Source organism: Amblyomma maculatum, chromosome 2 (assembly GCF_055883805.1).
Source record: "Amblyomma maculatum isolate TAMU_Amacu chromosome 2, ASM5588380v1, whole genome shotgun sequence".
Lineage (NCBI taxonomy): Eukaryota > Metazoa > Arthropoda > Arachnida > Ixodida > Ixodidae > Amblyomma > Amblyomma maculatum.
This window is the reverse complement of record NC_139345.1, coordinates 10317159-10344916: the sequence shown is the minus strand read 5'-3', so window position 1 is coordinate 10344916 and position 27758 is coordinate 10317159. Positions and strand designations below refer to the sequence as shown.

Here is a 27758-nt window from a genome sequence, read left to right as displayed (position 1 = left end):
GCCGTGCTTCACAGAGCTCTCGGGGTGTATTGGCTGAAACTGCTATTTTAAAGCATGCGATAGGAGGTACACCCCTGAACAAAAGTGAAGAGACTACTTGCTTCGAGAAAAATGCCTGCCAGCTTTTTCTGATAGTGAAGCGGTTAAACATGTCACATGGTTAATGTAGCTATTGCTGGGATTCTTATGACTACCTCATGAGCAGGAATGAATGCGACCACCAGCTCTCCTTGTAATGGGACAAATAATGCTCTTGCATTAAAAATATGTCAAATACTGGCATGCTTTGCACATCACAAGGAGGAAGGGGTCCAAAGCTCTCCCGTGCCTCAATTAAGGGAGCACACGTGCGTCGTAGGGGTAGCATAGGCTGCTCCACAGATGACAGAAACACCACTGAAGGAAAGGTGCGCATGTGTGACGGTGGATTCATACACGCTGCGACCGAGAGTAAACACAACGATGGATGTCGCTGTGTTCCCAGACATACTGCAATTAGACTTTACAAACTATCTTGTTTATCTTCTTCGTTTGGCTTCATGGTGATGGAAGAAATAAAAACCTTCAATTCATTGGAGGTGCACGTTTATTTCACGAGCAGATTATGTTTATTTTGCAAGAAGCCTGTGAACCATGCCGCTATAAGGCAAATGGATGCTTCTACTTGAAGTGGTGAGCTGAAGAAACAGTTCCAGTATCCTTTTAAGAGAGTGTTGCAGGACAAGAACGACTGCAAGTTATGTCAAGTTAAAAGTCAACCAAATTACCGGCAGCAGCATTTTGATGACAACGAAATGCCCACGTCTGCCCACCGAGACTATGGAGCCCTCCGATCGCCGTCATGTGCATGGTTGTTTAACGATGTGCTGCTGATACCCACTCCATCTACTGCATCATGTAAAATCCATTTATTATGAGGTGAAACTAGTAAGCATCTCCATTTACTACTAGTCAACTAGTAAGTACTCAACCGTGAAAAAACTCGTTCTGTCTGCGGCTACTTTAAATGATGCACATTTTGTAAAAGTGCATGTTTGTGCTCCTGCTGCAATACAAAAATCTTTTTTTTCACAGGTTAACTATTCACAGAAACTGAGCGACCCCACACAAAAAGCGTGGGTCTTGTGCAAGGCAGATGGCACGAGCGCTTGCAACTTATTTGACCTGAATGGCAGGTATGGGCCAAGCACACTCGCACGTTGAAGATTGGCTCTTTATTTTCAAGTTTTAGCCATAATTTATTCATGTCAGAAGCTTAACGATTATGAAGTGCACTCCACACACAGCTACGTTGTGGTTTCCAGGGTCAATATTGGCACTTAAAAGTGCATGCCACAACCTGCCCTTATTTGTACTAAGCATCTTACAATGCTTGCAGAAATCTGCGATGATCCTCGAAATGTGAGACCGGCTCGTATTTGTCTATTTCATCCTTTACTCAAAGCGCGGACAAATATGGCACACAACTATTTTGAAGCAGTGGCTCAACGCGAACTAATACAGCATGAGCTGGTGGCGGTGGGAAGGCTGCAGTCTTCGGTTTGTCAGTGCAAAGAGCCATGTATAGATGTAGATTTTATGCCTTACACAGTGCAAGGCTATATCAGCACCTCCTAAGTGAGGACAGACAAATACCAGCAGCACCCAACTAAGAACAAAGAACTCAACCAACTTACTCGATTTGTCACCATTGTAACTGAGCTTGGATCCAAGGTAGGGCATGTCTCACAGAAGGTGTTACGCTTGGTTCTCCTGGGGTCATCCGGCAGGTGGAATGACAGACGGAATTCAAATGGAGTCAGAAGGTCAGTGGCGTTGCCCTGCTCAAAGAAGGAGTAAAAATTAAAAAAAAATAATAATAAACACTACATGCTGCTAACAAGAGAAGCAAGAAGAAACGAAGAGCGAAGCTCAATTATTACTGATAATTGTGATTACCTAATAACTGACATAAAATAACGCACAAAATCATTCATGTGAACTATAAAGCACACTGTTACACATAAAAACATATTTCTGTAAACAAGGAGAGAAAGAGCATTTTGTGACATTTTTATAGTCAGAAGGATGTAAGGATGAACCCATTCCTGTTTGTTTGTTTGTTTGTTTGTTTGTTTGTTCATACTGTAGCCTCATCTGGGGCTTATTGCAGGAGTGCGGTTAAGAAACTTACATACACATATAGCAAGTGACAAAACAAACTTAATTTGCATGTAAACACACATAATGAATATAAATGTTACAAACACTGAAAAAAAAAAAGAGAATGAACCAATGCATAATAAGCACAACAACAACAAAAAATATCATGTGGCATCGATGGCTGACACAATGTGAGCAATGAAAGAAACCGCGTTGTGGCAGGAATTGTGTTCCAGTGTTTGATGGTCCGGGGGAAAAAACTGTATTTGAAGATATTAATACAGGTGAAGTATGGCTTAAGGTTAAGGCTATTATGGCTCCTGGTTGATCGGGGAATATTGGGACGAAGGCACACATTAGGTGTTACATGGCAAACGATGCTATGCAATAACTTCAATGAATCAATGTGACGGCACGCAGACAAGGGGGTTAAATTCAAGGTGGACGCAGCACAAGAAGGTGAGAAATGGCGATTGTACCAATTACATATGAACCTGATTGCTTTCCTTTGAATGCTTTCGATTATGTTCAAACTGTTAAAACAGTACTCTTACAACAGTACAAAAAATACCCATTAGAACCTAAAAAAAAAAATGGAGCCATTTGAAATATGATTTCAAACGATTTTATAACTAGACTCAGCGAAATATATTTAAGCTCCTTTTTTAATTGGGTTCTTTCTGTTTTGTCACCGTAGCCACATGCAACGGCATGAGAACTGCAGCCTCGCATGACTCTCGCATTGACACACTCACACTATTGCCATACACAGCATCAATAGCCAACATATCAAGCTGCAGCAGGAATATATTTATGATAAGCAGAAATTAGGGAGTGAATTAGAACAGCATCTTAAAAGTTTTTTAAAGCATACCTGCAATAATTGTGCTGCAGTTGGGGTTTGGTTGGTTTACGATGTTCACATACCAAAGCAACTCAGGCTATAAAAGATGTCATAGTGAAGGGCTCGGAAATTTTGACCGCTTAGAGTTCTTTAACATGCACTGACATCGCCCAGCACGTGGGTGCCTTACTTTACACCTCAATGAAAAAGTGGGTGTCGTATCCGGATTGTATGATGCAGGTATATTACCTCAAGTACATGAGTGAATTGCGATACAAGCCAAAAAAAGAGAATAATACAAGATGCTCGCTTGTAGCTTACTACTACTGTACACCATGTAAATGACATTATTATTTATTATTGCTGTTCTTAGTGAGTTTTTTCATGCTATGAATGCACTTTCACTATGATTATACTGCCTACGTTGGTTGTCGAAAAGTGCGGGTTTATTCATTTTTACCCTCATTTAAAGAAATCCCCCCCCCCCTTTTTTTTTGCCCACTGTCTGCTGATAAAGATAGCAAATGCGAATAAAAGTAAGGACTGGCTATATGAACACTTACATCAATCAGAGCCATCTCTGAGAAGCAGTTTTCCACACCTCTCTCAAGGACTCTCTCCATGCTGACACTTGTGGCCATTATTCCATTAGGTTGCTCAAAGCCACCTCTATGTGATTCTGATTTCTTGCTGTCGATTTCCAGGGTGTAGTTAAATGCTGCATATAAAATTCAGTATGACTGTTCAGTTTCTTCAACTGAGTTTACGACAGCAGTTGTCGATTTTGACAACACAGAGCCACAAATATAAACGAAAGAACAAATTAACACATTTATGGAAACAATACATGTTTATAACAAAAAAATGATACAGTTACCAAGAGGAAGTCAGTCTCAGTTCCATTTGCGGCAATCATCATAGAAAACTTATGCTAGAAATTCTCACTGACATCAGCAATTCTCACATTTATAACTGCCATGACGCGAGTAGCTTTATAAAACTTCCAATGCTTAAAAGATTTGACTTTTCAAAAGCTAAAGCAGTTTTTATTCCCCCACCAATTCGCCCGATTGTTTATGTAGATTTCTCTTGCACCAGATTTATTTTTAGTTCATGTGCTGTCTACACCATACTTGAGTACTAGGTTTTTTTGTTGCATTCAAAACTATTCCCTTTCATACTGTGTGGTAAAATAGCGCTGGAAGAGGCACTTGCATCAACACAATACCTGAGCTAGTAAACTAAAATGAAGGATGGATGAAGATAACCAACCTAGTTGATTGGGGATGAACTTTCCATCAAAGAATATGCAAGCATCCACTTTAAAGCAGTAGTACGATACATTGTTTTTCTTGCAGTTCGGTGTTTTGGTGGACATGTGTTGTGTTGGAATTTCAATCCAGCCCTTTGCATGAGCAATAGGAGAAGCTCTGAAAACACAGAAGCACGCATACTTAACACATTCACAGATACATTACAGAAGTTGTGAAGAAAACGTAACTCCGTACTGCTGCTGTTACATAACTTTTGAAAATTTATTAGTCACTACAGTTTTAAATTGCTAAATCACAAAGAAGTACTATAAGAACAACATACCTAAAAAGGTAAGCCTGGTCCGACTGATAGGCTCCTATAGCAATGTCTGGAAGAGATGTGAGTGACACTTTTTAAACATGTGCATATTTTCCAGCACGTGCTGAGAGACAAACAATTGCTGATGTGCACTCACTCACAAAGTTCACTTTTCATTTTGTCATATGACAGGCCTACAAGACTGAACAAATTTCATCCACAGTTAAATAGATGCTTACCTGGATAATGATTGTTATCAATGTCTACTGCCTTGGATATGCCGATGCCAAAACCTCGTGGTAGCAAGATCTGATCCCTGGCTTCAATACGCTAACAAAAAACAATTTTTAGTTAGGGCCCCATTTTCTTTGCTTTCCACATGAATGTGCAGCTGGAGACATGCTTAGATTACAAAAAGCTACAGGACAGAAAAGATGCATTGTCTCACCTGGCTGAATGTAGTTTTGAGGCCATCCTTGCCACCATTATATATGTACACCGCACCATAGCCATGCTCATACGGAGCGCCAATAGCAACATCTGAAATCAGTAATGCCACACATGGTCAGAGAATCATGTTAACGCCACCAAATTGTGAAAGTAGAAACAAAAGTTATGGTGTATGCTATTCATATCAATTCTAGCTGCAACATAAACACCAGCAAGGGCAACTTCCTGAGTTATCTATGACCATTCTAACACCATTTTTAGCAGAGAGCTGAAGAACACAACTCAGCACCTTTGTTCACTTATTGTTGTGATTACAGTACACAAAAGGCATTTAATAACCTCTAAGTTTAGCAGAAGTGGGAATTTCAAGACCTAGAACAGATTTTTGCATCTGTATCCAGCCTCCTACAATGTTTATATGACTTCATCTATTACTTTCCAATTTTTGTTGTTATTGCAAAAAAAAAGTTTATTGCAGCAGCTGACAGCAATGTTCAACTGAGTCTGTGACCTGTTATCCATTAGGAATACTCAGTCTTTAAAACATATATATCTTCAAATGTCAAACTAGAAGGAGAAAATGTCCTAGTGAAGACGAGTGCCAGAAAATAGGCATAGGCTCCAACATTAACCCGCACTCAGTGGTTAGGATAGGCAAACAGGGGGCCATCATAAAGCAGCAAAATACTGGTGCTACACTTTTCTTTGAAGGCTTCATGCAAGAAGGCTAGCCCATGGCCATAGTCAGTTCCTCATTTGTTGGTGGGGGAAAAACAGGAACATATTTTCTGGGTCAAGGATTATTTACTCTTTCTAGGCCTTCAAGCTGGTTTGAGATGCTTGATTAACTCTAGCGAAGAACATGGGCTAGCTGCACAAGGTGCACCGAATGATAACTGTTGCTAAATGGCAGCAACACGCCAATTTCCCAGATTTTAGAAGCACTAATAAAAATTTCATACTGTCTTTTGAAGGTGATATGCATCATAAGCTGGAAGTTTTTATTGACATTTCTTCAATTTATTCATAACTTTGGTACCAAGAGTGAATATGGACACAGCTCCTGATAATTGCATAGGATGGTGTGGTGTCCTCGTACGTATCCACCATAGAAATGTAAAAGCTTGTTGCCACAGTTTCATATTTAGTCAAAATTGATCAGAGCACAATGCTTGGCATTGCTGACAGAAATATACAAGCAATATTTAATGTGATGGTAAAAGGAGAGGTGATATGAACAGCAACTGTTAAGAAGAATGATGTAATGTGCATGCAAAATTGCAGAATTGCAAGTCATTCACACTGTATAGGAAATTATCAGGGGTCCCTTATAAAAACAAGACCCTTGCTAAATGCAAAATTAAATTCGGCGTCTGCAAACCGAGATCTTCTGTAGTTTCTGTCACTTTCATGCTTGCAAGACCATCCGCATGTTACTTACTGCTGTGGCGAAATTTCACGCTGCAGTACATAAAGACTCAAGTTCACCCTGGCTTTACGTTGCATGTTTGTAACACCATTCTAAATTTTGCTCTAACCTGCAATCCCAATTATGCACCCAGTTCAGATCAAATAAGCTGAGAGCAATTAAGAATAACATGTCTGAAGCTACAGCATGCATGATGCATGGTTTCATAACATTGTTACATTGCGCTTAGGTTTCCTTACCTGGGTACCCATCCAGGTTGAGGTCGCCAATGTCAACTATAGTGGTTCCAAACCGCGCTCCAGGCACTGAAGAGCCCATAATACGGCCAGGTTGTAGTGAAAGGCTCTGTAGCAATGTGAAGTCAATGCAATCAGCCATAATCACTTAGGACTGAGCTTTACAGAGTAGTACTAAAGCATAAGCCTGAAAACTTTAAAACTACTGCGTAATTACTCAAGAAAAAACACAAGCATAATTTGGTAATAAAAAAGAAACTTCTTTATTGGTTCTGTGCTTCATTGTGCAAAACAAAAATAAATTTATTTTACTCCTTTTATGCAGCGGTTAATCGAAGTCACTAAAGATTGCTGGAAAATCAAAAGTATGTTTAAAGAAAGAGAAAAATCAGTTATGTGCCAATAGCACAGACCAAGTCTAATTCTTACAGACCAATGCCATGTATCATGAGCATTTTTTCAACATCATCTAAAGTGCGGGTATGTGAAGTGAAAACCGGTTATAATAAAATTTCAAGGTCCTGCCCACTGATAACTGGCTGCAACAATAACAACACATTCAAGACATGAAGTGGCTTTACAGTCAAGTACTATGGAATTGAGAAGCAACAAAGGTAATAAAAAGAGAGGTTACGTCGTAAGCACAGGAGTCAGAGACAGTTTTCAGTACAAGAAGTGAAAGAATGTTATGGCAAAACTTGGGCAAAATTTCAGCAAAGCCCCCTATATACTGCTGCCTTAAGGGGGGAACATGTCTCATAAAGCTATATTTTTAAATTTTTGACCTAACTTGATAAAACTTGGCATCTGATTCAGTTTCTTGCACTGATTTTAAATATTTAACTATTTCTCCAATTCACCAATTAGTTCAAAAGATAAATGAAATTAATTGTTCATAATTTGCAGAAACAATGAAAAATAATCGCACTACAAAAAAATCACATGGGACACTTTGCTAGGTACTACAAAGCATAAGGAATACAATGTTGAAGCACTTTTTTGATATAATAAATATTAGCGATGTTATAGCAGTTCAAAGTTCACTGTTCCAAATGTAGGTGCCCTACTTTTTGATCTAGAGCAAAACTGAAAAAGTTTTGAAACGTAAATTGCAAAATTTGTTCATAATGTCGTGTGCTTTGCACTTTTAGTTACATGCCACAACAAAATTATGGTTCTAGCTCCATTAAAGGCAGAGATATCACTTCCGCAAATGAGCAAGAAGTCAAGTATGGGTGTTTTGAGACGAGAAAAAAAGAGATTAACTCTCTTCAAAATCATTTTTTTATTTATTTAAAAGCGGATTCGCACCAGATTTGTACCATTTCTGCAATTTCTTGTACTCATTCCAAAACTGCGAGCTGTTTTTACCTAATGGAGGTAGCTTTAAATATAGTAAGGAAAACTGATCTTTTGTTTGGAGGAAGCATGGGTAGTGAACATTAGGTCTTGAGCAGAACATTTCAATCCCTAAATGATCTAGATTCACAAAGGACTGCAATAAAGTATAAATGAGCCCTCTATGATTTGGAAGAAAGTTATGGCTTGTCAAACTTGCCAAAGAAAAAGCCCATTTTGGCGACTTACGAGTTCATCTTTCTGGCAGAAAAAGAAAGAAAAAAAAAAGGAATTATACCAATAGTTGCTACAGAAGCCGAGATATCGCTCCTCCAAAATGGCGACTGTGCCCAAAATTCAATTTTGAGAGATCGGTGAAAAATGTTTTGGCATATTTTTTGAATTACCAAGGCTAAGCAGCAAGTGGATAAACTGAGTTATGACTGGTTTTTTGTGTGAATACACCGTTTTCCTACGAAATAATTACCCCTGAAACTCGGATTCCGCATGCCGCACGTACCAACGTTAATAGAACTAAGATCAGTTGCCAAACTGAGAGCTGTTTCGCGGCGCCGCCACCGCTGGCTGCTTTGAGTGGCGCTGCAGTTCTACCAGGCTCTCGTCGGCCCGAACGTGGGTTGAACACGTGCAGTGCGGGCAGCATGAGTACAGTGCGTTCCCGACTCGGCTGCTGCAGTGATCGGTTTTTGTGCTACCTGTGCTAGCATGCAAAGTTGAAGGGGCTACAGTAACCATGCCGACGTGCTGCGTGCCGGGCTGTGCGAGCGGTTACAAGAGCGACAACACTGACAACACAGTGAGGCGTTTTTTCTCGGCTCCGCGTGACACGGATCTCCGTGCGGCATGGGACCGCGCGATTCCGCGTGTTGACAGGAAACTTTCTGACAAATCGCGTGTATGCGATCTTCATTTCTACGATGAAGACATACTGAAGACGTACAGTCATATCATTAATGGCAAGGAAGTAAAAATCGATAGGGGCAAATGGAACCTCGCTGAAGGATGTGTACCGAAGGTTTTCCCTAACTGAAAAGCGCTCATTTGTCCCTGGAGTGCTCAAGCACCCTTCAAGCTCCCTGACTGAACTGGTGACTGGCATCAAGTCAGTGGTCGAACGACAAACAAAGACAGAAAAAGTTTTTGGAAATCTGTGCTGGTGGATTGTTGACCTGCTTTTTAGCAGGAAGCTACCCCGAATAGGTTGTAGCCTGCACCGTTCACTGTGCAAGTGGTGAAGTTTTATTTGGTAATGCGGATGCATTTTTACACACGATTCCTATCCGAGAGGAGCAATGTGAGTAGTCAGGTTAAAAATGCAAGGAAAAAGTCTCGCCTGCTGTAATTTGTGCATTCAGTAAAGTGTAAAAACGTGCTGTGAATAAAATGTAAAATTACATTTACTTGTGCGTCTATATGTAACCCACTGCGTGAAAGGTCGCAAAAAAAAAAAGAGTACTTGCGACGCGGGCGCAGGCCAGTAACGATAAACCCACAGTTGGGAATCCCAAAAAGACTAAATTTTATTGTCTCAAGTTGTTGGCGTCTAACCACCTGTGTAAGCTCTTTTCTCTTGCTGGAAGAAAGAAACCGACAACTCAAGAAGCAGAAGTTCGCTCCTTTCGCGGCACAGATTGCGCGCGGCGCTCGGCTAAAAGTCACATGCATGCTTATTGACGAAATGAATGCAATGCGCAAAATTCACTTATTCCGTTAAACTGTACCACAGACAATGCGGCTCTTTGCTGAAAAACCGCTGGTAAATTTTTTTTTTTTTGTTAAACATATGCACATGCATGTGGTTGAGCAGAAACTGCAGAAACATACTTCGAACTGACGATGAACCTTGCAATGATCATATCTCTAACATTATTGCACGTTTCTCATATGCCACTTCGGGGAAGAAACGAGCAAAACAACTTTCCTAAAAAAAAAAAAAAAAAAACAACGGTAGCGTTGCCTGAGCATCACCTGTATCGCTCGAGTTGCTGCAGTAAAGTTTTGCAGCATGCTCGCCACACACGGTTCAGACTTGATTGGTGACTGTGAGTAATTAACGATAAGTACGGCATTTAGGACACCAAGTAATTTAACATTCCCGAATGCTACATGCTACACCGAATGGCCGGGCCCGCAGCGTTTGATTGTGCTTCCACAGCGGCCAAGCAGCGGCTAGATAGAGCCTGTTTTGATGGCAGCACCATCTCGCGTTAAAATTGACGCGCCGCTTCAGCAGCATGGAGAACCCGGAGAGTTTGGCAACTGATCTTAATTCTATTAGCGTTGGCACGTACGTGCCTTCGTTACGGTGGCTAACTTCGTTTCGCGACCCGCCGCTACCACCGCACCACTAACATTTCTGAGTGCTTGATCTGTCGCGCCCATGAAAACTCCTTAGGTATTACTTTTTCATTTGCATCATCATGAATTACGATGCTTGTACACAGCAGGAATCGCCTCTAAGAAATCGTTTGCTCTCCTATCTGCGGTGCCGAGCACTACCGCGGCTATGCCGTTATCAGCCCATCGTGGAGCGTCGGCGCTTTTTCACTCATTGCGGATAACAGGATGCCGCGTAGTCGCGTCACCGGCGCGCCTCTTATCCCGTATCTTCGCTTTTTAGGCCAATATGATGCTCTAACCTAAATTTTCAGCGTTTTACGTCGTGGTCGTGCCGACGGAACTTCGCTAAACCAGCTAGGCCTAACTGCGCGACCTTGTCAAAATGGCGCCAGGACACAAGCGGTCGATGCCGGCAGCCAACCAAAAGTGGTCATTTAGGTCACATATGCTTTCGGAGCCCAATAGTAGCGCGAGTTTTGCGCAATTATGTTTCTTTGTTTCCCGCTTTTGAGGTTCGTTCATGGACGCCAATCGTGACATGGAAATAGCCTGAATCACAATCTTTTGTTTCGAACGAGACCAAAATGATGCCAGTCGAGCGCGGATTTCTTGATCTGCGGCCGACAAAAACTCAGCGCAATTTGACCTCAGTTTAAAGAGCCAAGCGTTCAGATTTGCAACTTTGCAACGCTGCAACGTGCGAAATAGGCAGTATTTTTCAACCAAAAAAAAAAAAAATAAATAAATTGCAGGCAGCTGCGGAAATGTCTCAGAACCGCGAAAATAAAGAAAATCCGATTTTCAAACCGATTTTCGGCCACAAAGAGCCGTGTCCTAAGGTGTGTGAGGCTGAGAACTCAATCCTAATTTTTGCTAATGGTAAAAAATCAGTCCTGTGATTTTTTAGCTATGCTGACTTTTTTTTTTTTTTTATAACAGCGTCCTGAAAAAAATGCTTTCAAACTTTATACTCGAATCAAACTTGCAACATCTATAACAGAAAGGATGCATGGTCACAACTTTGAAGTGAATGGAAGTATACCTTAACCAACTGTTAACGCCATTAACTTGCGAAGTCAGCTAGTGATATGGTGACAGCTGTATTTCATTTTTCAGCTTTTTTTTATATTCTGGAAGTTCACTTTTCAGTAAAAGCAGTGCCTTTGTCATCGGGAACTAGTCATCTATAAATACTGGCCAACCTCTATTTGTCCCCTCAGTGTCCCTCGAACAGAAACATAAAATCTTTCGCAACCATGGAGTAAATAACTGGCTAAGTTTCATTCAGGTCAGGTTTTTCTGGTAGCTCAGGCAACCAAGTCCAATTAAAGCGCCACTACACTTTAAGGACCATTGGCAGATTTCCATCAGGAGTATAATAACTTTTTTTTTATTTTAATGCTGCTTCAGTTTCATGTTTAAAGCATGCTTTGAATGTACAGTATGAAAGTCTTAGATTGTTCATCACCAACTGTAAGGAAACTATGATACTTGTTATGTGATACACGCAAATGGAGCCAACAGCTTTTTACACCAAGAAAAGCATAAGGAATTTTACTTGAGTTGATCAATGTAAAATATTAACGTAATCATGAAAATAAACAATTAGAAAGCAGAAGAAAAAACAACCACAAGCCGCTGGTGGGATCAGAACCCATGATCTCTGAATTTCGTGTCCGGTTCTCTGCCGATTGAACCACCGTGGTGGTCGTCCAATCTTCAACTTTCTCAAGTTTACGTTGAAATTGAAATTTATTTCGAAACGAAAGGTTGTTGCTAGGATGTCAGGAAAAAGCTGTAAAAACAGCTTGAAGCGCCCTGGCCTCCTTGCACAAAGAGCAGCACAACAGCGTGCAATGAAGGCGGTATACATATGAACAGACACGTGTTGGGTAAGCTACTTCACATTCAAGAGCAAATAAAAAAAAAACGGCATAGATGAGAAAAAAAGACAAGACTACATTAGGATTCAAACAGCGCACAATTAATTTAATGAGATTCTTATTCTGTCCGCGTTTCTTTTCTCCATGAAGATCTGGTTTAAAACTGTCGGTAATAAATATTTCAACATCTGTTTTCTGCAGTTAGTTAAGCATTTGGTAACGTTCCATAGTGTTAAATAATGTACGTCATAAATGGTTAATTTTTTTCATCGTGTGTAAGCTATCCTCAGTACAAGCAGCTGAGTACCCTAACTGCCGAACTACCGTGGTAGGTAGCACCACTAAAGTCATGTCATATGCCATAGTTTTGTCAATTACCACAAACATGAACTCAGCTTTGCTTTATTCCTTGACTGTAGTGTGATACAGCAGTGCACAATTGGTTCATAAATGTACTCTCCTTGCACAGTTTTAATCTTTAATTGAGAATGTCTCAAGTATGTAGTACATGAGTCATGCTAGCCCCTGAATGTAGCTAGTTGTAGAAAGGAACAAGATTGTGTTTCATTGGTGTGCAGTATTTGCGTTCCCGCCTGATACTTTCGACTTGAAAAACAATGGTGTTTTAGTCATAGTGAATGTCACTTATACAGTAGTTTAACATAACTTTTGTAGCATGCTGATAGCATAACGAGAAAAGTTTACCACTCCTGTTGGTGTAGAATGAACAAAGGATTCATCTGGAAGCCTTAAGAATTACTTACAGCTCCATTACTGAGGTAGACGTAGGCCTTTCCCTCGTCACCAGTAGTTCCCCGAACAGAGTAGAAAGGAGCACCAACAATTAAATCTGAGTAGCCGTCATTGTTCAGGTCCAGAGCCAGAACAGTTGCACCAAAGTATGAGCCCATCTGAAAATAAAAATACCCAATTTTGCAAGTCCTTCATGCATCATATACTAACTAGAAGACATTCATCGACATTGCAAAAATGGTCACACTGTCACCACACGATTGTATAATGATCAAGACTGACCTGTTCACCTTCTTTCTTCATTCGCACCCTAAGATTGCTTGAATCAGGTTTTTCCTGGCTGAAGAAATACACCTAAAATTAGAAGGTCAAACTACATGTAATTTGGCAACTGAAATAAAACACAAGTCAATGCACAGATCTACCATCAAAAATTTCATCATATTAAAGCAAATGTTGTGGAGAGCATTTAAAGTGACCAGATTTCTTGTACTCTCTCATGCACTTCTGGTACATGAATTCAGTTGATTTAAATTATATGCAGTTAAAACATCTATATTCATGACATGTTTCGCCCCTGTACTAATCAGTTTATAGTGCGTGGTAATGCTTGTTAGGGATGTCAAGCTGACATCACATACATGCCTACATGTATTAGTAACAATCATGCTATAGAAGGGAGGAAAGTGATTTTCTTATTTTCCTTATGTTTTTAGAATCTGTGTTTTGTAGGAAATTGTTTAATTTTCATGGTTTTTCACATTTATCAACATTTGTTTACGGTGCGAATTCTTCCTGGACCTCGTATTTAAGGCAAATTTCTCTATTTCACAAATAGTTTATAGTCTGCGCAGCGTGCCGTCACTGTACTGTTCATCACTGTACAAATATTTTTGCAAGCTGTACACCATCCTAAATGAATGATGAGAAGTACTCACAGCTCCCTTGCGGTCCTCAGTTTCTCTGGGCGCACCAGCAACAAAGGAGAGTCCCATGCTTTCGAAAAAGTGCCCAGATGTGACACTGTAACCTGACACGATAGGAAAGTGGCATAAGTATCCTGACGTACTACTTGTGAACTGCACTGCAGCATTCTCAGCCTCACTCACCCAGCAAAAGCAACTCATTTCCAATGAAGACACTCACCAATATACTGTTGAATCCTTGGAATTTTGGTGGAATCCAAAAGGCCACGAAACCTGAGAATCAGACTTTCAGCAGGTTCATCAGGTATACTGTATTTAACCAGTGAGCCTGTAAATGGTGAAAAAAAGAAAACTAATATTTCACAAGCACCCAGTGTTATGTAAAGTTATGATACTATATATGACATTTGCAATCACCAACATCAATGCTGCACACATGCTAGCTTATGTACCTTACAAGAATTTAGAGACCTTAGTGGCACTTGCATTTCACTTGAACTGGTATGAACACAGTGCGGGAGGGAAAAAAGAACTACATCACAGCAAGGCCTACAGTGCTTATGACATGCAAGCACCTCACAGATGTTTTTTTTTTTTTTTTAGTTTACAAGAAGAAAATAGCAGTGCAATGGTTATGTATATTAGGCTATCAATATTTTTGTCTTCAGTAAAAAATCATTCCTCCCTTAAAAGTTTCCAGTCACATCAATATGGTTATCAACAAAACAAGTGAAAACAAAATAAACTGCACCACACTAGTTATTTCAAACTGTAATAAACACATCCTTACACTGCATCAAAGTGTGCCAGCAAAACAATACCTTAGTAACATTCTCTCAATCGAAAGTGACATGCAAAACATTGTGGGGCATGTGAAAACATTACCTGTCCAGTCAACTGTTCCTGGAGTGCCCACAAGAAGTTGGTTATCCTACAAAGGCAAAAGCAGAAATTAAGTAAACATTGCACTATGCTCTCTAACCTTTGTAAAGCTTTCTGAGATTTTAACAGACATGAATTGGGAGATGGGCATTAGGCAAACAGAATGATTGTTTATTGAGACAGCGAACACATCAGAAATATTACTTGTAATTTGTCAGATCAATCAAGCCCACTCATAACGAACATGACTGCCACAACCAATTCAGTTTTTATATCTTAGTGCTTGTAGTAAACAGATTAAAGATAACTGATTACCATAAGAAAGAGTTGTGGTCGGCTGTTTTCATGATATGGTGGAGTGATCATCAGTGGCAAGCAAATTTTTGGCACTGGCTGGCACATTTTTACATCTCCACTAGAGCATCAGCTACGAAACAATGCAAATAGCTTGAAAATTGTGACTTGGAGGTTGACGGTCATGCCGAAGTGTACATCCTAGTGTGCCAAGTGATCAGATCTCAGTAAAAAAATAATAATGGGTTCAATTCACATTAGATCCACCTGGAACCAAATAGGCCCAATCAGAGAGTGAAGTGGATTCAAATGGGCTCAGTAGAATGTAGCAGTTTCGCTAGTTGGTTCAATTCGATCTTTGAACTGGTTTTGTGCATTTCAATTGGTTCTCAAAATTCTTACGATGGCACCACTCCAAAATTGAGTCCGAATCATTGGTGTCATCATGTCCACATAATCAAGGTAACCCGGTTGCTGGAATAATCAGATTTCATGTCTTCTGGGAACCAGAGAAATGCATATGTAACAGAACTTACAGCCCCCTTCCGCCAACCCCCACCACTTACACACACACCAGCTATCCCTGAGAGAGGGAGACTGCACTACTCCCCCTACCCAAGTCAAGTACATAGCTATGGTCACCACAATATGGCCCTTACAGGCATAGAATTCCTTAGTACCTACAGCAAAAGCTGGAAACTCTGGAATTCATCCACCATGGAGAGGAACAGCAATTCCATGAAGACGAGGTTTCGCATTTGATACGCTGAGCATAACTAATGTGGGGTTTAGCCACAACATTACAATTCCTCTCAAGGCAAACCTTGAATCAATGCTGTAAAAGTTTCCAAACCAGCCTAATGCTTGCATTAAATTGATTGAAGAAGAGAAAAACACAGTATTGGAGTAATTTAATTTGTGCACAGAGGAGAAATTGTGGTGCAGTAACCGATCCCAAGACAGAATCCACGCTCTCAGCAAGCTAAACCAAATATGAAACCTTTACTCTATTGCATTCTTACAATAAATGAAGTGCTCTTAAGAGACGCACATAGATCGTGACACCAACTTTCTTTTTAAAAGTCATTCAAATAGCTCTGGAGGACTCCGGTAATATCAAGAAACGAGAAACTCGTCACCTGCTCGGACAGGATCTCCGTGTAGGAGCCTAGCTCATGCCACCGGCCAGATCTTACAGGCTATTTCAATTTTCCTTCTGCGATAGCCAACCGTCACATGCAGTGACCTAAACTTTCCCTCTCTGGCATTAATTGATATGCCTCTTTCTCTAAACTCTCGATAGCGGAGATGATACTGTGCTTGCATGGATTTGTTCACATTGTCATTCATTCTTTGTATCATGCAAAGCCGCATCCTTCTTGCTGTTTTTGTGCCAAAAGTGGAAGCAGTTTCAATGCTAAGTGGTCATAGGGTGCTTGACTAGAAAGTTGGAGAGCCCGGGTTCAAACCCAACTGCGGCGGCTGTATTTTGTCGGAGGGGAAACACGAAAAGCACCTGTGTGTTGAGTGATATCAGTACAATAAAGATCCCCACATGATAGAAATTATTCCCTAGCTCTCCACCATGACCCCTCTTTCTCTCTTTCTTCTTTCGTTCCCACCATCCCCCTTATCTCAAGGCACAGTTCGGCTGTCCACCTAGAAGTGAGACAGTTAATGCACTTTTTTATTCTTAAAGCCAGTTTTAATTTCTTTTCTATCATGTTCGACCACAAGGAAGACTGTGATGCATGCCTCGGCTAATGATACACAAGTTTGTTATGCATGTGTACTTGTCCGTCTGTGGTGCCTTGCCCACGAACATTCATTTCTGCCTGGGACCTGGCACCACAGCTTTCACGTGCATTGTTACAGTTTGGGCATCCTCAATTATACCAAAAGCTAAGACAGTGTTCGTCATAAACTGGGTCAGCTTTGTACTTGAGACATGCTAATATGACCAGGCGAGCATTTTATTTTTGCGCCCATCATTGCTGTACTCTGGTTTGTACTTACATCAGAGATGCATGCTGAGAAACCAAACTCGCCCACCGCATAGTTATAGCTTTGTGGCTGCAGAGAATGTGGCGGCACAACTTGGAAAACTGCAAAGACAAATTCAAGCAGTCTTAATGTGGAGTGAATGAATAAATGCTATAAGCACAGGAGGGAATAAAGTGAACTTTATAGGCAGTCTTCGCACTTTAAACTATGTATAGCTTGGAAGAATTTTGCAGAAAGACAATGTATAACTTTTGAAAAACTGTTCCATACAATATTTAATGTGATATTTAGGCTCACGTGTCAAAATGCATTTCATTAATTTGCTTAGTTGCACACCAAAGTTAGCTTCATGTGCCGCTATGCTTGGGCCACATATAGACTGTGCATCAGGTGAAGCATTTGTTGAAATTCCTCCTCTCTGAATGTCAGAAACCGGTTTTGCAGCATCTTTCACCATGCTAGCATGAGGTGCACCCGACAGTCCGGTGAGCAATACGGCAGCACCCTCAATGCAAAGGTTTGTAGGTACAGGAAAGGATTCAGAGTTTTCAAATGAATGTGTTATGTCAACCTCCTGCATTTCTCCCTGTTCCTAGCTTCTTATGCATCCTGACAGAACATCATGCAGCCATCTTCTCAGCCAAGAGAAAAGATAAAATATCAATACCACTTACCCCTCCGTATAAGTGGGCGCAGTGCATCAGCAGTGTTCAGATCATGGTTGAGGACATAGCAGATTCCATTGAGCATGTACATCGTATTTTTAAACCTCTGGTTCTTCCACTTTGGTGCACATACCTAGAAAAGTATAACTACTATTGTAGCAATGAAAATCCAGTTTTTTGTGCGAAAAAAAAAAAAAATAAAAGTAGATTAAAACTAAAAAGTAACATTCCTGAAGCAAGTCAGGAAATATGGCAAAATAACAGCACACAATACAAAAAAACATAACTGGAATCTTTTTCTTTATGACATGATGAGCATGCAACCGTTAACAGTACACAGACGTAGGCTGCTAAGGCTACAATCTGTGAAGTATAGTCAAATGTACCTAAGTCATTGTTAAGACCCAGTGACAATTGCACGCACAAAGCAAGTTAGATTATTACTCACACAGCACAGAACTCAGTGGGCACATGGACTTGTGTGGGAAAGCATGGCAAAGCCATGCTGTGCCATGCTTTACTGTGCATACATATAAATTTGACCACTTGTATTTTACCTCAAAATAAACAGGATGCATAGAGCTTTCATGCCATGCATAAGGAGATAGAGCAGAGATTAAATTAATACAGTAATATAATTTCAAATTTAAGCTTTAATAAATGCCACAACATACCCCAGTTCTCTCTGTGTAACACAGCAATTTGTCCAGTTGAGACTCATAGGTAATCTGACTACTTTAAAATTATGTTATTTTGAAAACAAACCTGTTTGTAAAAAGGATTGCAGGTAGAAACTAATCTACACTGCTTATAAGATGGTTTGACCACTCCCAGAAAGTCTCATTGTTATGAAAAATAAGGGCCAACATATGAGCAAGCAGACATCATAAGTGAAACTTACAATGACTCTGCCATCAAGCCCAGGTTGAACAACCAATGACATCCCAAGATGCATATTGTCTAACAGGTCCTCAAATTCATCCCCGTCTTCAGTCTCGACAACACCTTTGTCTGCAGAAGGAAACATCACACATACGTTCAATTACTGATGTGTTTACGAGAACATTGGGAAATATATAGCCATCAGAGAAGGTATGATCTTTCTATGTAGCACACAACACTTTAACAGTTGGTTAAATGAATGGCTGGTCTTATCCTGATATGTTGAGGCCTAGATAATGTCACCATTATATTATCACCAGATAATGTCAATATACTCATAAAGAAGAAAATTATTGGAAGCTCTGGATACAGTATTAAAGGTTATAAATACAGATGCCAAATTCTAATTATGTGTTCTGCCTTTGGAACTATGTGCAACACATCAGAAAATACGACCATGTGGGTTTTGTGAAAAAGCGGTAGTTTACAACTATTTCTTTCTATCATGCTGTTTAGGTCTCAGTCTCATGAGAGGTATGACGTTACAGATGATTTGAGGTCATATGAGGCGCACAGAAGCTGCAGTATTATTACTTGGTCATCTTAATTCACACCAACTCTAATGCACGATTGATCGAAAAAAACTGAACAATAGCAATTTCTAAACCTCAATAGTTAGCTGCATGACACCAATGAGAGCGTCTGCGGCGTGCACTGCAACAAGCGCAGCTTTCAGAATTAGTTCTGCCACAAATGGCACAGAAGACGGGCAGCAGCGGTTAGTCAACTAACACATTGCTTGCAATAAATGCCATATCATCATAAAACTACAGGTACACAGCAAAATCCATGTCATTTAATTTGCCTGGCAAAGGGGGACACCGCCGCCAACACGGAGGTCTCCAGTGCAGGCCCTATACAAAGATTAATAAAAAGCCACTACATTCATTCCAGTCTGAGTTTGATCAGGTCAGGTCCCATATATACCAGTTTCCGCACAAGACCCTTTGCACTGCAGCATGTATAGAGTGGGCAGAAGCATTAGGAAGAGCCTGAGGGTTTCGTCAACCAGTTGAGGCGCGGATGCTTTCTTTCTGTGACAACAGAAAGGCAAAAAGATATGCAAGCCACAGGAGGATAGCCAGATGAAAATTAAAAAAAGAACCAGTATTCTGCACTCACCAGATGTGTCGACGCGCACCTCTGTGCACGAGTCCCTATCGATATTCAGTCTGCACTTGAGCAGGGCGCCCGGCTGGTACACAGACGTCCCCAGAGTGGTCGAGTTGCCCTTGATGGCCGACACGAGTGCACTGCGATAAAAAGGGAGAGAATCAAGCACAGAAAGTCACACATGAAGCACTTCATTCTCGGTGGAAGGTAATAACAGTACACCTGCATATGAAAACTTAGCCAATGGACTGGCACATGTGAATAAGTTCTTGCGCACCACCCTACATGTTTTTAGCCATGCCGCCTAACAAATATGCGTCCAACCAACAACTTTCAGCTTTTATCAAGCTTCAGGAAACAGTCATAATTAAGTGCTGTACTTTTGAATAGAGTTTTGAGGTGCTGTAGAACCACAATGCTTAATATACCATGGCAACTGATGCGGCGACCTGGCGCTCTTCTCCACCCCCTATAAACTACCCGACTTTGATATAGAGGCAGCCCGCCAGGGACCTGCGAGGCGTACATGTGCCTAGCATCACCTAGCTTCCACCAGGGTCCATTTCCGAGTTTGTGTCGTTATCGAAAGTTACGCTATTTCCCAGCCTCGAGTCATCTGATTGGTGGAAATGCCGGAAACAGAAGTGGTAGTGACATCTGGTTCCGGTACGTGTTTCCACTAATCAAGTGACTTGGTGTCGGAGAAATAGTGCCACTTTCAGTAACGACGCAAAGTAACAAACGCAAAAGTAGTGTTGCGTTGAAGACAAAAAGCACACTACACAGAAGGCCACTTCCAAGCAGACCCGACGTTGATCTTGTCACGTGGTTAGCAGTCAGCAGGTGCTCATAGCCATTCAGCCAACCCGGCTCCACACGCAAAAAGTTATTGTCGCAGAGCTGTTAGGAGAAGCGCCCGTTACAGGGGCGTATAGCACGCTGTTTGATATATCAAATGTTCGCTGAGTGGGAGTTCGTTAAACACAAATGCTGCACTGCTTTACTTCTACATGAAATTTTCAGGGGGATATTCTGAATGTTCAATATAAGCAACAATTCGATATATCTGGGTTCGATACATTTAAGATTGACTGTAGCAAAATTTAACGGTCGGCACATTTTCATCGTCACTTGCAACGTTTCGAACAAGAATACTCGAGTGACAAGCGATATATCACAGGTGCGGTCATCCTTATACCAAGCATCTGCGTTGCAGTTACACACCCTGACAGTCGGCGTTTTTTTTTTTTTATCGAGGAGAAAGCCTTACACATATACCATTGACAACTGAACCAGGCAACACAGTTGAGGGAAAAATATGTGGTGCCAAAACCTCAGTTTGGTAAAGCAAGTCTGTTATGTCATCACTCTGGCACAGCGCAAAATTCAAAAGGGAAAGGAAAATTCGGAAGCTCAAGGGTGGATAACCTTGGATTAAAGGTAGATTATGGCAGACTTCTGTTGTATCAATGGTTGTTTGATTTAGGTTAAGGATGTCTTTAATCGAATCATGGTGTTTTGCGACGAATTAAGAGTGGATTGTATTATATTGCAGTAGTGGGGGTTACGTTTAATCTGGATTGTTGTGGACTAAGGGCGGGCTGCAACTGGTTAAGAGTGAATAACATTGAATTAAGTTAGACCGAGTTCGGGAATCGAGGTGGATTGTTACATTGGTTACTTTGGTTACTTTGGTAACGGTGAATGAAAAGTGGACTGCGTTTGAGTTGGACTGTAAAGGATTAAAAGTTACCAATGTGCTTACCTTCACAGCACTACGACCGGTCAATGGAAACATCTTAGTGCATTTCCTTTGAGTGGCCATGACGGCACGTACCTAGTGCCCTGCGTGCTCCTGATAATAACAAAAATTGTGCGGCTCTGTGTGGCCACGCCGTGCTTGTCCGGTACAAAAGATGCATTTAGCAACGAAATTGAACTCTGAAAAATGGAATGGAAGCTATTTGATTCTAACTCATAACGTTATGGCTGAAAACGATTTCGGAGTTCCCGGGTTCGAACCCGACCACCGCGGCTGCGTTTCGACGGAGGCGAAACGAAGTGGCGTCCGTGTGCTGTGCAATTTCAGCGCACGTTAAAGATCCCAGGTGGCTGAAATTACTGCGTAGCCCTCCACTACGGCTCCCCTTTCTCTCTTTCCACTTTCACTCCCACCTTCATCCCTTCCCTTACGGCGCGGTTCAAGTGTCCACAGAGCAAGTGTGACAGATACTGCGCCTTCCCTTCCTGTGTATTATTATTGTTATTATTATTATTATTATTATTATTATTATTATTATTATTATTATTATTATTATTATTATTATTATTATTATTATTATTATTATAACCGTTTGCAAGCCAATGGTGGTGCACAGATTAGCTTCAGAGATACACGCTATAACTGTCGACGCCATCGTAGCTTGCTTGCGAAAGCAGCGTGGAATAACCGTTTTTCGGTTTTGGGAATTTTCCCCCTTGTAGCTTGTACTAGCCGCTTAGATAGTGCTTGGCGGGGTGGATTCTTAAAGAGAAAAGCGCGCGCGTCATACACGCAACCCGCAGCTGATGCACCCTCTTGCAGCCCAGCGGGCTTCGGAAGGATCCAAGATTGGCATTTCCGCTCCGCTGCCGCAGCTGCCCGGAGGCCACCTCGACGACAGTAGCCGCACGAGCAGCACAATCTGCGCGCCTGCACCCGACAGCGGCTTCCGGGCCGGCGGCGGCGAGGAACGCGGCGCGCCGCCGGTGTCTGGTTTCAGGCAGAGCGCTTACAGTGCACGAAAACAGTGCAAACACGCTCGCGCAGCTGCAGACACGATCGCGGAAAGTGCGTCGCCGAACAGGAATTTAAGCAGCGCAACTACAAGTGTGGGTGTGTGCGTGCCTCGAACAAACAAAAACTGCTCGCGAAATATGGCACCCTCTCCCGGCCGAAAAACACGGTCAAACGAGCGGGTATTTAACGCTGCGCGTCCATTTCATGTCGATTTGTTACGAAGGTACTACTTGTACTCCGTCAGGTAGCGAATGAAGGAAATAGTTGCGCGACGTCCATGACTAGCCGGTGCGATAAAGTTGGTTGCTGCAATTGTTTGCACGGGGTCGGCTTCAAAAAGAATTTCGTACCAACGTTAATATGTTAATTCGCACTGCAGGTTATGCTGATCAGCTGTAGGATCACGACGTCAAGAAATGAACTTACAACAACGTCACCGAATAGTCTGGGAAGGTGCGCCGCCAGGAGCTCATATTGCTTAAAACCCATTGATAGTTTTATATTGCTGAATTCGAAAGTAGTTATATTTCGCTTTCTGAGCTGCCACTTTAAACGCCTTCTCCAGCTAGGCTAGAAGCTGAGCCTCACACAACGCCATGAAGAAAACAAACAACGCCTGAGTCACATAATCGGTTCATTCATAATAGCTGCCGTCCGCGCAACCTCGCAAATGGCACTGAAGCCAGGATAAATTTATTAAGCACTCATACTAACTATAGCGGGCCTCCATGTACGTGGCGCCAGACTTTCACTCTTTTGCATAAAAATTTACGAGCAAACATTCGTCATGCAGCCAATGCAGCCTTCAGGATGACGTCATACCATTTCGCCTCCCATTTAGCATCTGTCTACTAGTCAAATAGAGGCTAGTTTGTGATAGGGATTCTAACCGGCGGCATATCTGCGTCTGGATAGGCTATACACACGGCAAAACTGTGTGCCAGTCCCTCAATGCTGAACCGCCAAGGAAAACCGTGCCTAACAGTGCTTTCGCACGTCTTAATTGGTTCAAGTAAACTTATTTCCTTTTTCCTGCGCCCGCCGCTTCGGTGGCGGACGACGGCCGCTGCTACGCATGTCTCTCTCTCACTCCCACTTCTTCTTTCTTTAATTTCTCCGCACGAGGCAGTGGAGGTCCCTGCATTTTATATTCCTGCTTCCTACAGTCGCAACAACTATTAAAGAGCACTGCAGAATCTGCATTGGAGTAATGTGAAAGCACGGAGACTGCTGTTAGTTGCTTCTAGTTGCTTAATTCACTTCTTGTTTACCCACTTTAGTCTTTGGTACTTTCAAATTGCGCGCCAATCCCTTCCTATGCCCTTTTTTTCGGCTCTACTTCCGGTTGCGTGACGTCACATCCTTGATGTACGTCACATTCACTTCTTGCTTAAGTTCAAGTTAACCGTCGATGTAGATGCCCCTCCGCTCCCCCAGGAAGACCCTAGGGGGCCTCCAAGTGACAGGGAGCCCCGCAGGGGGACGCCTTTCGCAAAGCGTCCCGAGCCAAACAGAGTTCACTCGAGCTTGCTGCTCCGGAGCCCGGCTTCGGTGGTGGGCATCCCAGATTTCTTTCTTTTTGATTCCATCAATATGCCCGGGAGAATCGGAGCATTCTTAAATGAGATGATCCTGATTGGCTATTATCCCGCATTTGGTGCAGAACTTTGGAAGTTCCTCTCTCCCTCCCCGTATAGATAAAATGGAAAGAATTGGTTTGTAATTTTCTCCAGTCTCTGCACTCGTTGGGTGCGAGAGACCGGAAGTGGGAGGTCTGACCTTTCATTCCTGTGTGCAGCCGTGATTTCCGTGTACGTGATGAGCGGATCCTTCGACGCGGGTAAGGGGGATTCCACGGCCGGCCGGGTGTAGATATATAGATATCTCGGGCGAGACTGTTAGCAGGTTTACCCATTTTAGCCTGGTATTTTAAAATTGCGCGCCAATTCCTTCCTATGCCATTTATCGGCTCTACTTCCGGTTGCGTGGCGTGTAGCGTCACATCCATTTCGGCACCCCTTTCTCTTTCCGCTTTCACTCCCACCTTCCTCCCTTCTCTTACGGCGAAGTTAAGGTGTCCACAGAACAAGTGACAGATACTGCGCCTTTCCTTTCCCGTGAACCAGTTATTCTAATTAACTACCTAATTAACTTATTGACCTGATTATTTTCCGGACACAACATTATATCACCATCTATCTATTGACGCCACTCATTAACCTCTACCACTTTTCAATTACAACTGCTGCGGACACGATTTTGCGGGCATGTTATGCGGACAGAAATCTGTAAACATAGCAAAGTAATGCTTTCGCATTAAAGGAGGAACGTTGTTGGCGCACAGTCATCAGCTGCTGCAGGAGGTGTTTGTTCATGAGGCCTACCGACCAGGGTGGTGTCCACCAGCTGATGCCCCATCTTCGGAACGCCGACTCAGCTAGCGGCGGCTGCTACCTACGAAACCTCGTCACCGATACTAGAACGCTCCAACGCCGACATCCAGCTGAAGCGACGTGGTAGCATCGACTCCCTTCACCTCGCCCTCCTCAACGCTCCTCTTGTGGAACAGAGACAAGGGTTTTGGTGCGAACCACCCGCGTTTTTTAACAGGACGGTATGAGTGTGACTTCGTGGATTACGCGTGAGGATCCATTAGTGTGGTAGGACTGCGGTGTTTTCTTTAGTGTTATTTTAGTGTATGTGTAGAGCGCTGTTTTGTTTATTGTTAAGTCGTGTAGAAAATGTGGCGTCGTGAGTTTCCCTGCAAAGCCTTCTCTCTGCTTTTTAAGCTTGCATGCACACAGCCCGCTTACCATTCTACACCGTAAGCAGATTTGCGTGTAACACGAAAGAGTCTTCGCATTGTCCCCATCTTCTTCAGTGCTCCGAAGTGACGCATCCATTACTCTTACATATTACGTACGTTGCCCACATACGGCCATTCCGCTATATTTGTACCGATGCCCTTCGTCCCTCCTCCGCTTCTGTGGCATGATCCAGAAACGAGCCTGCGGCTATACAAACAGCGAGGAAGCACCAGCTGATTAATACGTGAAACAAAAGGAGCCATTCTTCGCTTCTTGCAGGAACAAGAGGCTGTGGCATGACCGCAGCGGGGGAGCGGCCGCAAATGTATCCGTGCTTGCTACTCTTGAGAGGGAGATTCCTAAACAGCGTAGTCATACGTTCGGAGAGCGTGCGTCTCAAACGACTGATTCACGCCGCTAATATGCGCCCACGCGACTGCAGGCAAAGGCATCGTGAAGGAGGACGCAACACGACTGAAAAAGAAAATAAAATTCAAAGAAAAAAGCGAAAGACGTACGCCAAGAGTAGGTACGGCGACGATGGCGACGAACCACTCGCACCACCCCGCCGCGATTGAGGTCACCACGCTCGAAACAGGCGATCGCAGGGACGGGAGGCGAGCGGAGGAGAAAATTAAATGCCGCAAGAAAAAGCCCGTCCGGTCAGTTTTTTTTTTTTTTTTCTTCCCCCAAAGACGCTCGCTCCCCCACCCACTACGCTGTGCACGACTTCTGAGCGGCCATCTGCTTTCCCTCCTGCCCACTTCGTACACCGTTCGACGCGACTGGCGTTTGCCACGGGCTGAGCAAGTTTCTCCCCACCCCCTCTCCGCCACAACCTCCTATCCTTCCGTCAGGAAAGGCGTGCTCGTCCTCGGACGTTCCACAACAGAAAACCTTCTTGACGACCCCGCCTGCCTGGTCGCCTGGCCTTCCTGTATCTCTCTCAACGGCATATTCGCCAGTCTTCTCAGGTCTGTTCGTAAATGCCAATAAATAACCAGCTGATTGCTCCTTCCGTTTCTTGGACGGCTTGCAGTACACGCCCAGACGACAAAACAAAGCAAAACCAAAGAGCGTTTTTCCCCCTCGATCGTCATCACCCGGCCACCCATCGGGGTCCAGTGCACCTCTAGAAGCGAGACTCGTGTCATCGATAAAGAGGTGCCTCGGGCCACGCTGGTGTGAGATTAACCCTGCCATATGTCGCCTCACTCAGCCGACCTCGGAAATGCCAGGCGCAGTTCGAATACTGAGGACGTGTCCGAAAAAAAAAAAAAAAAAAAAAAAAAAAAAGCAGCAAAAACGTCCGCTGAGTCAGCCCTCTCCGGGTGAGGTTGCGCCTTACTATGATAAGGGGATTGGAAATGATTCTGCTTGTACATGTTTATTTGGGTGTCCGCCAACACAAGATGCACACACGGAGACAAATTCTCTACGAGACGTGAACCGCAAACGAAGCCGGCATCGACAACTATACCATTCGATCGGTGGCGAATGAAGCTGGGCTAGTTTTTTTTTTTTTCTCTCTCTTTTTTTTTTTTTTTTCCCATGAGAAACTAAGACGCTCGAGTTTTCTCTCCTTCTCAACGCGCCTCAGCCGTCGAATCGAGACCACACTTGTGGCGATGAAAATCGAACTCACATTCTTTGACTTGAAGTTGTGAAACCATGTAACCGCTGGCAAACATATATGACACCTTTATTGGGAGCTAAACCACTCTCCGAGCGCGCTATAGAGACTTTCGCTTCCGATAATAACGATAGGTTTCAGTAAAGTTGACGCCTAAGACGAAGAATATGCGGCACATGTTAATCTCCGAATCTCATAACAAAGTAAAGAATGCCCTACCGGGAGAAACCCTCAAGCAACGCAAAGCTGCCGTATCGGTGGTTTGAAACCGGACATGTGAAAGAAAAGAAACTGGCGTTGCTAATGTGTGATGGCCACGACAGGTAGGTAGACGGGGAATCTACGTATAACTAGATCGCCTTCCGCGCGTCCTTGAGATTATTATTATTATTATTATTATTATTATTATTATTATTATTATTATTATTATTATTATTATTATTATTATTATTATTTCTGGAACTACGACCCATATATTGGCGCCCGATAAGAGTGATAATTCTTGCTCAGTCTGTTCGCGCGAGCTTATCGGACGCCAAATGTATCTACCAGGTATAGTGGGCTGCAGCGGATGACGGCTGTAAACCTAGGCTCCGTGTCACTAAAACCGTGCAGTTCTACGGAAGCTACAGGGTCAAGGTTTTCTTACGTACCAGGCGCCAGGGAAAGTCTCAGCAGCCGGCCAGCGCCCGTACAGCATGATTC

At 42.6% G+C, this 27758-nt stretch overlaps 1 protein-coding gene across 1 annotated transcript in view; it reads right to left on the bottom strand.

Annotated features, from left to right (window-relative positions):
* Positions 1–27758, bottom strand: part of LOC146197921 (integrin alpha-9-like) — a 70879-nt gene that overhangs the window by 15461 nt on the left and 27660 nt on the right. The window contains exons 2-17 of the mRNA XM_084593198.1: positions 19844–19974; positions 18681–18790; positions 17789–17912; positions 17127–17215; positions 14820–14865; positions 14155–14262; positions 13947–14038; positions 13291–13362; positions 13020–13166; positions 6677–6782; positions 5007–5098; positions 4798–4888; positions 4583–4628; positions 4259–4416; positions 3550–3704; positions 1677–1820 (exon numbers count right to left, since the gene is read on the bottom strand). Of these exons, the coding sequence (XP_084449324.1) occupies positions 1677–1820; positions 3550–3704; positions 4259–4416; positions 4583–4628; positions 4798–4888; positions 5007–5098; positions 6677–6782; positions 13020–13166; positions 13291–13362; positions 13947–14038; positions 14155–14262; positions 14820–14865; positions 17127–17215; positions 17789–17912; positions 18681–18790; positions 19844–19974 (1711 nt within the window). The remainder of the gene's footprint in view (positions 1–1676; positions 1821–3549; positions 3705–4258; positions 4417–4582; positions 4629–4797; positions 4889–5006; positions 5099–6676; positions 6783–13019; positions 13167–13290; positions 13363–13946; positions 14039–14154; positions 14263–14819; positions 14866–17126; positions 17216–17788; positions 17913–18680; positions 18791–19843; positions 19975–27758) is intronic.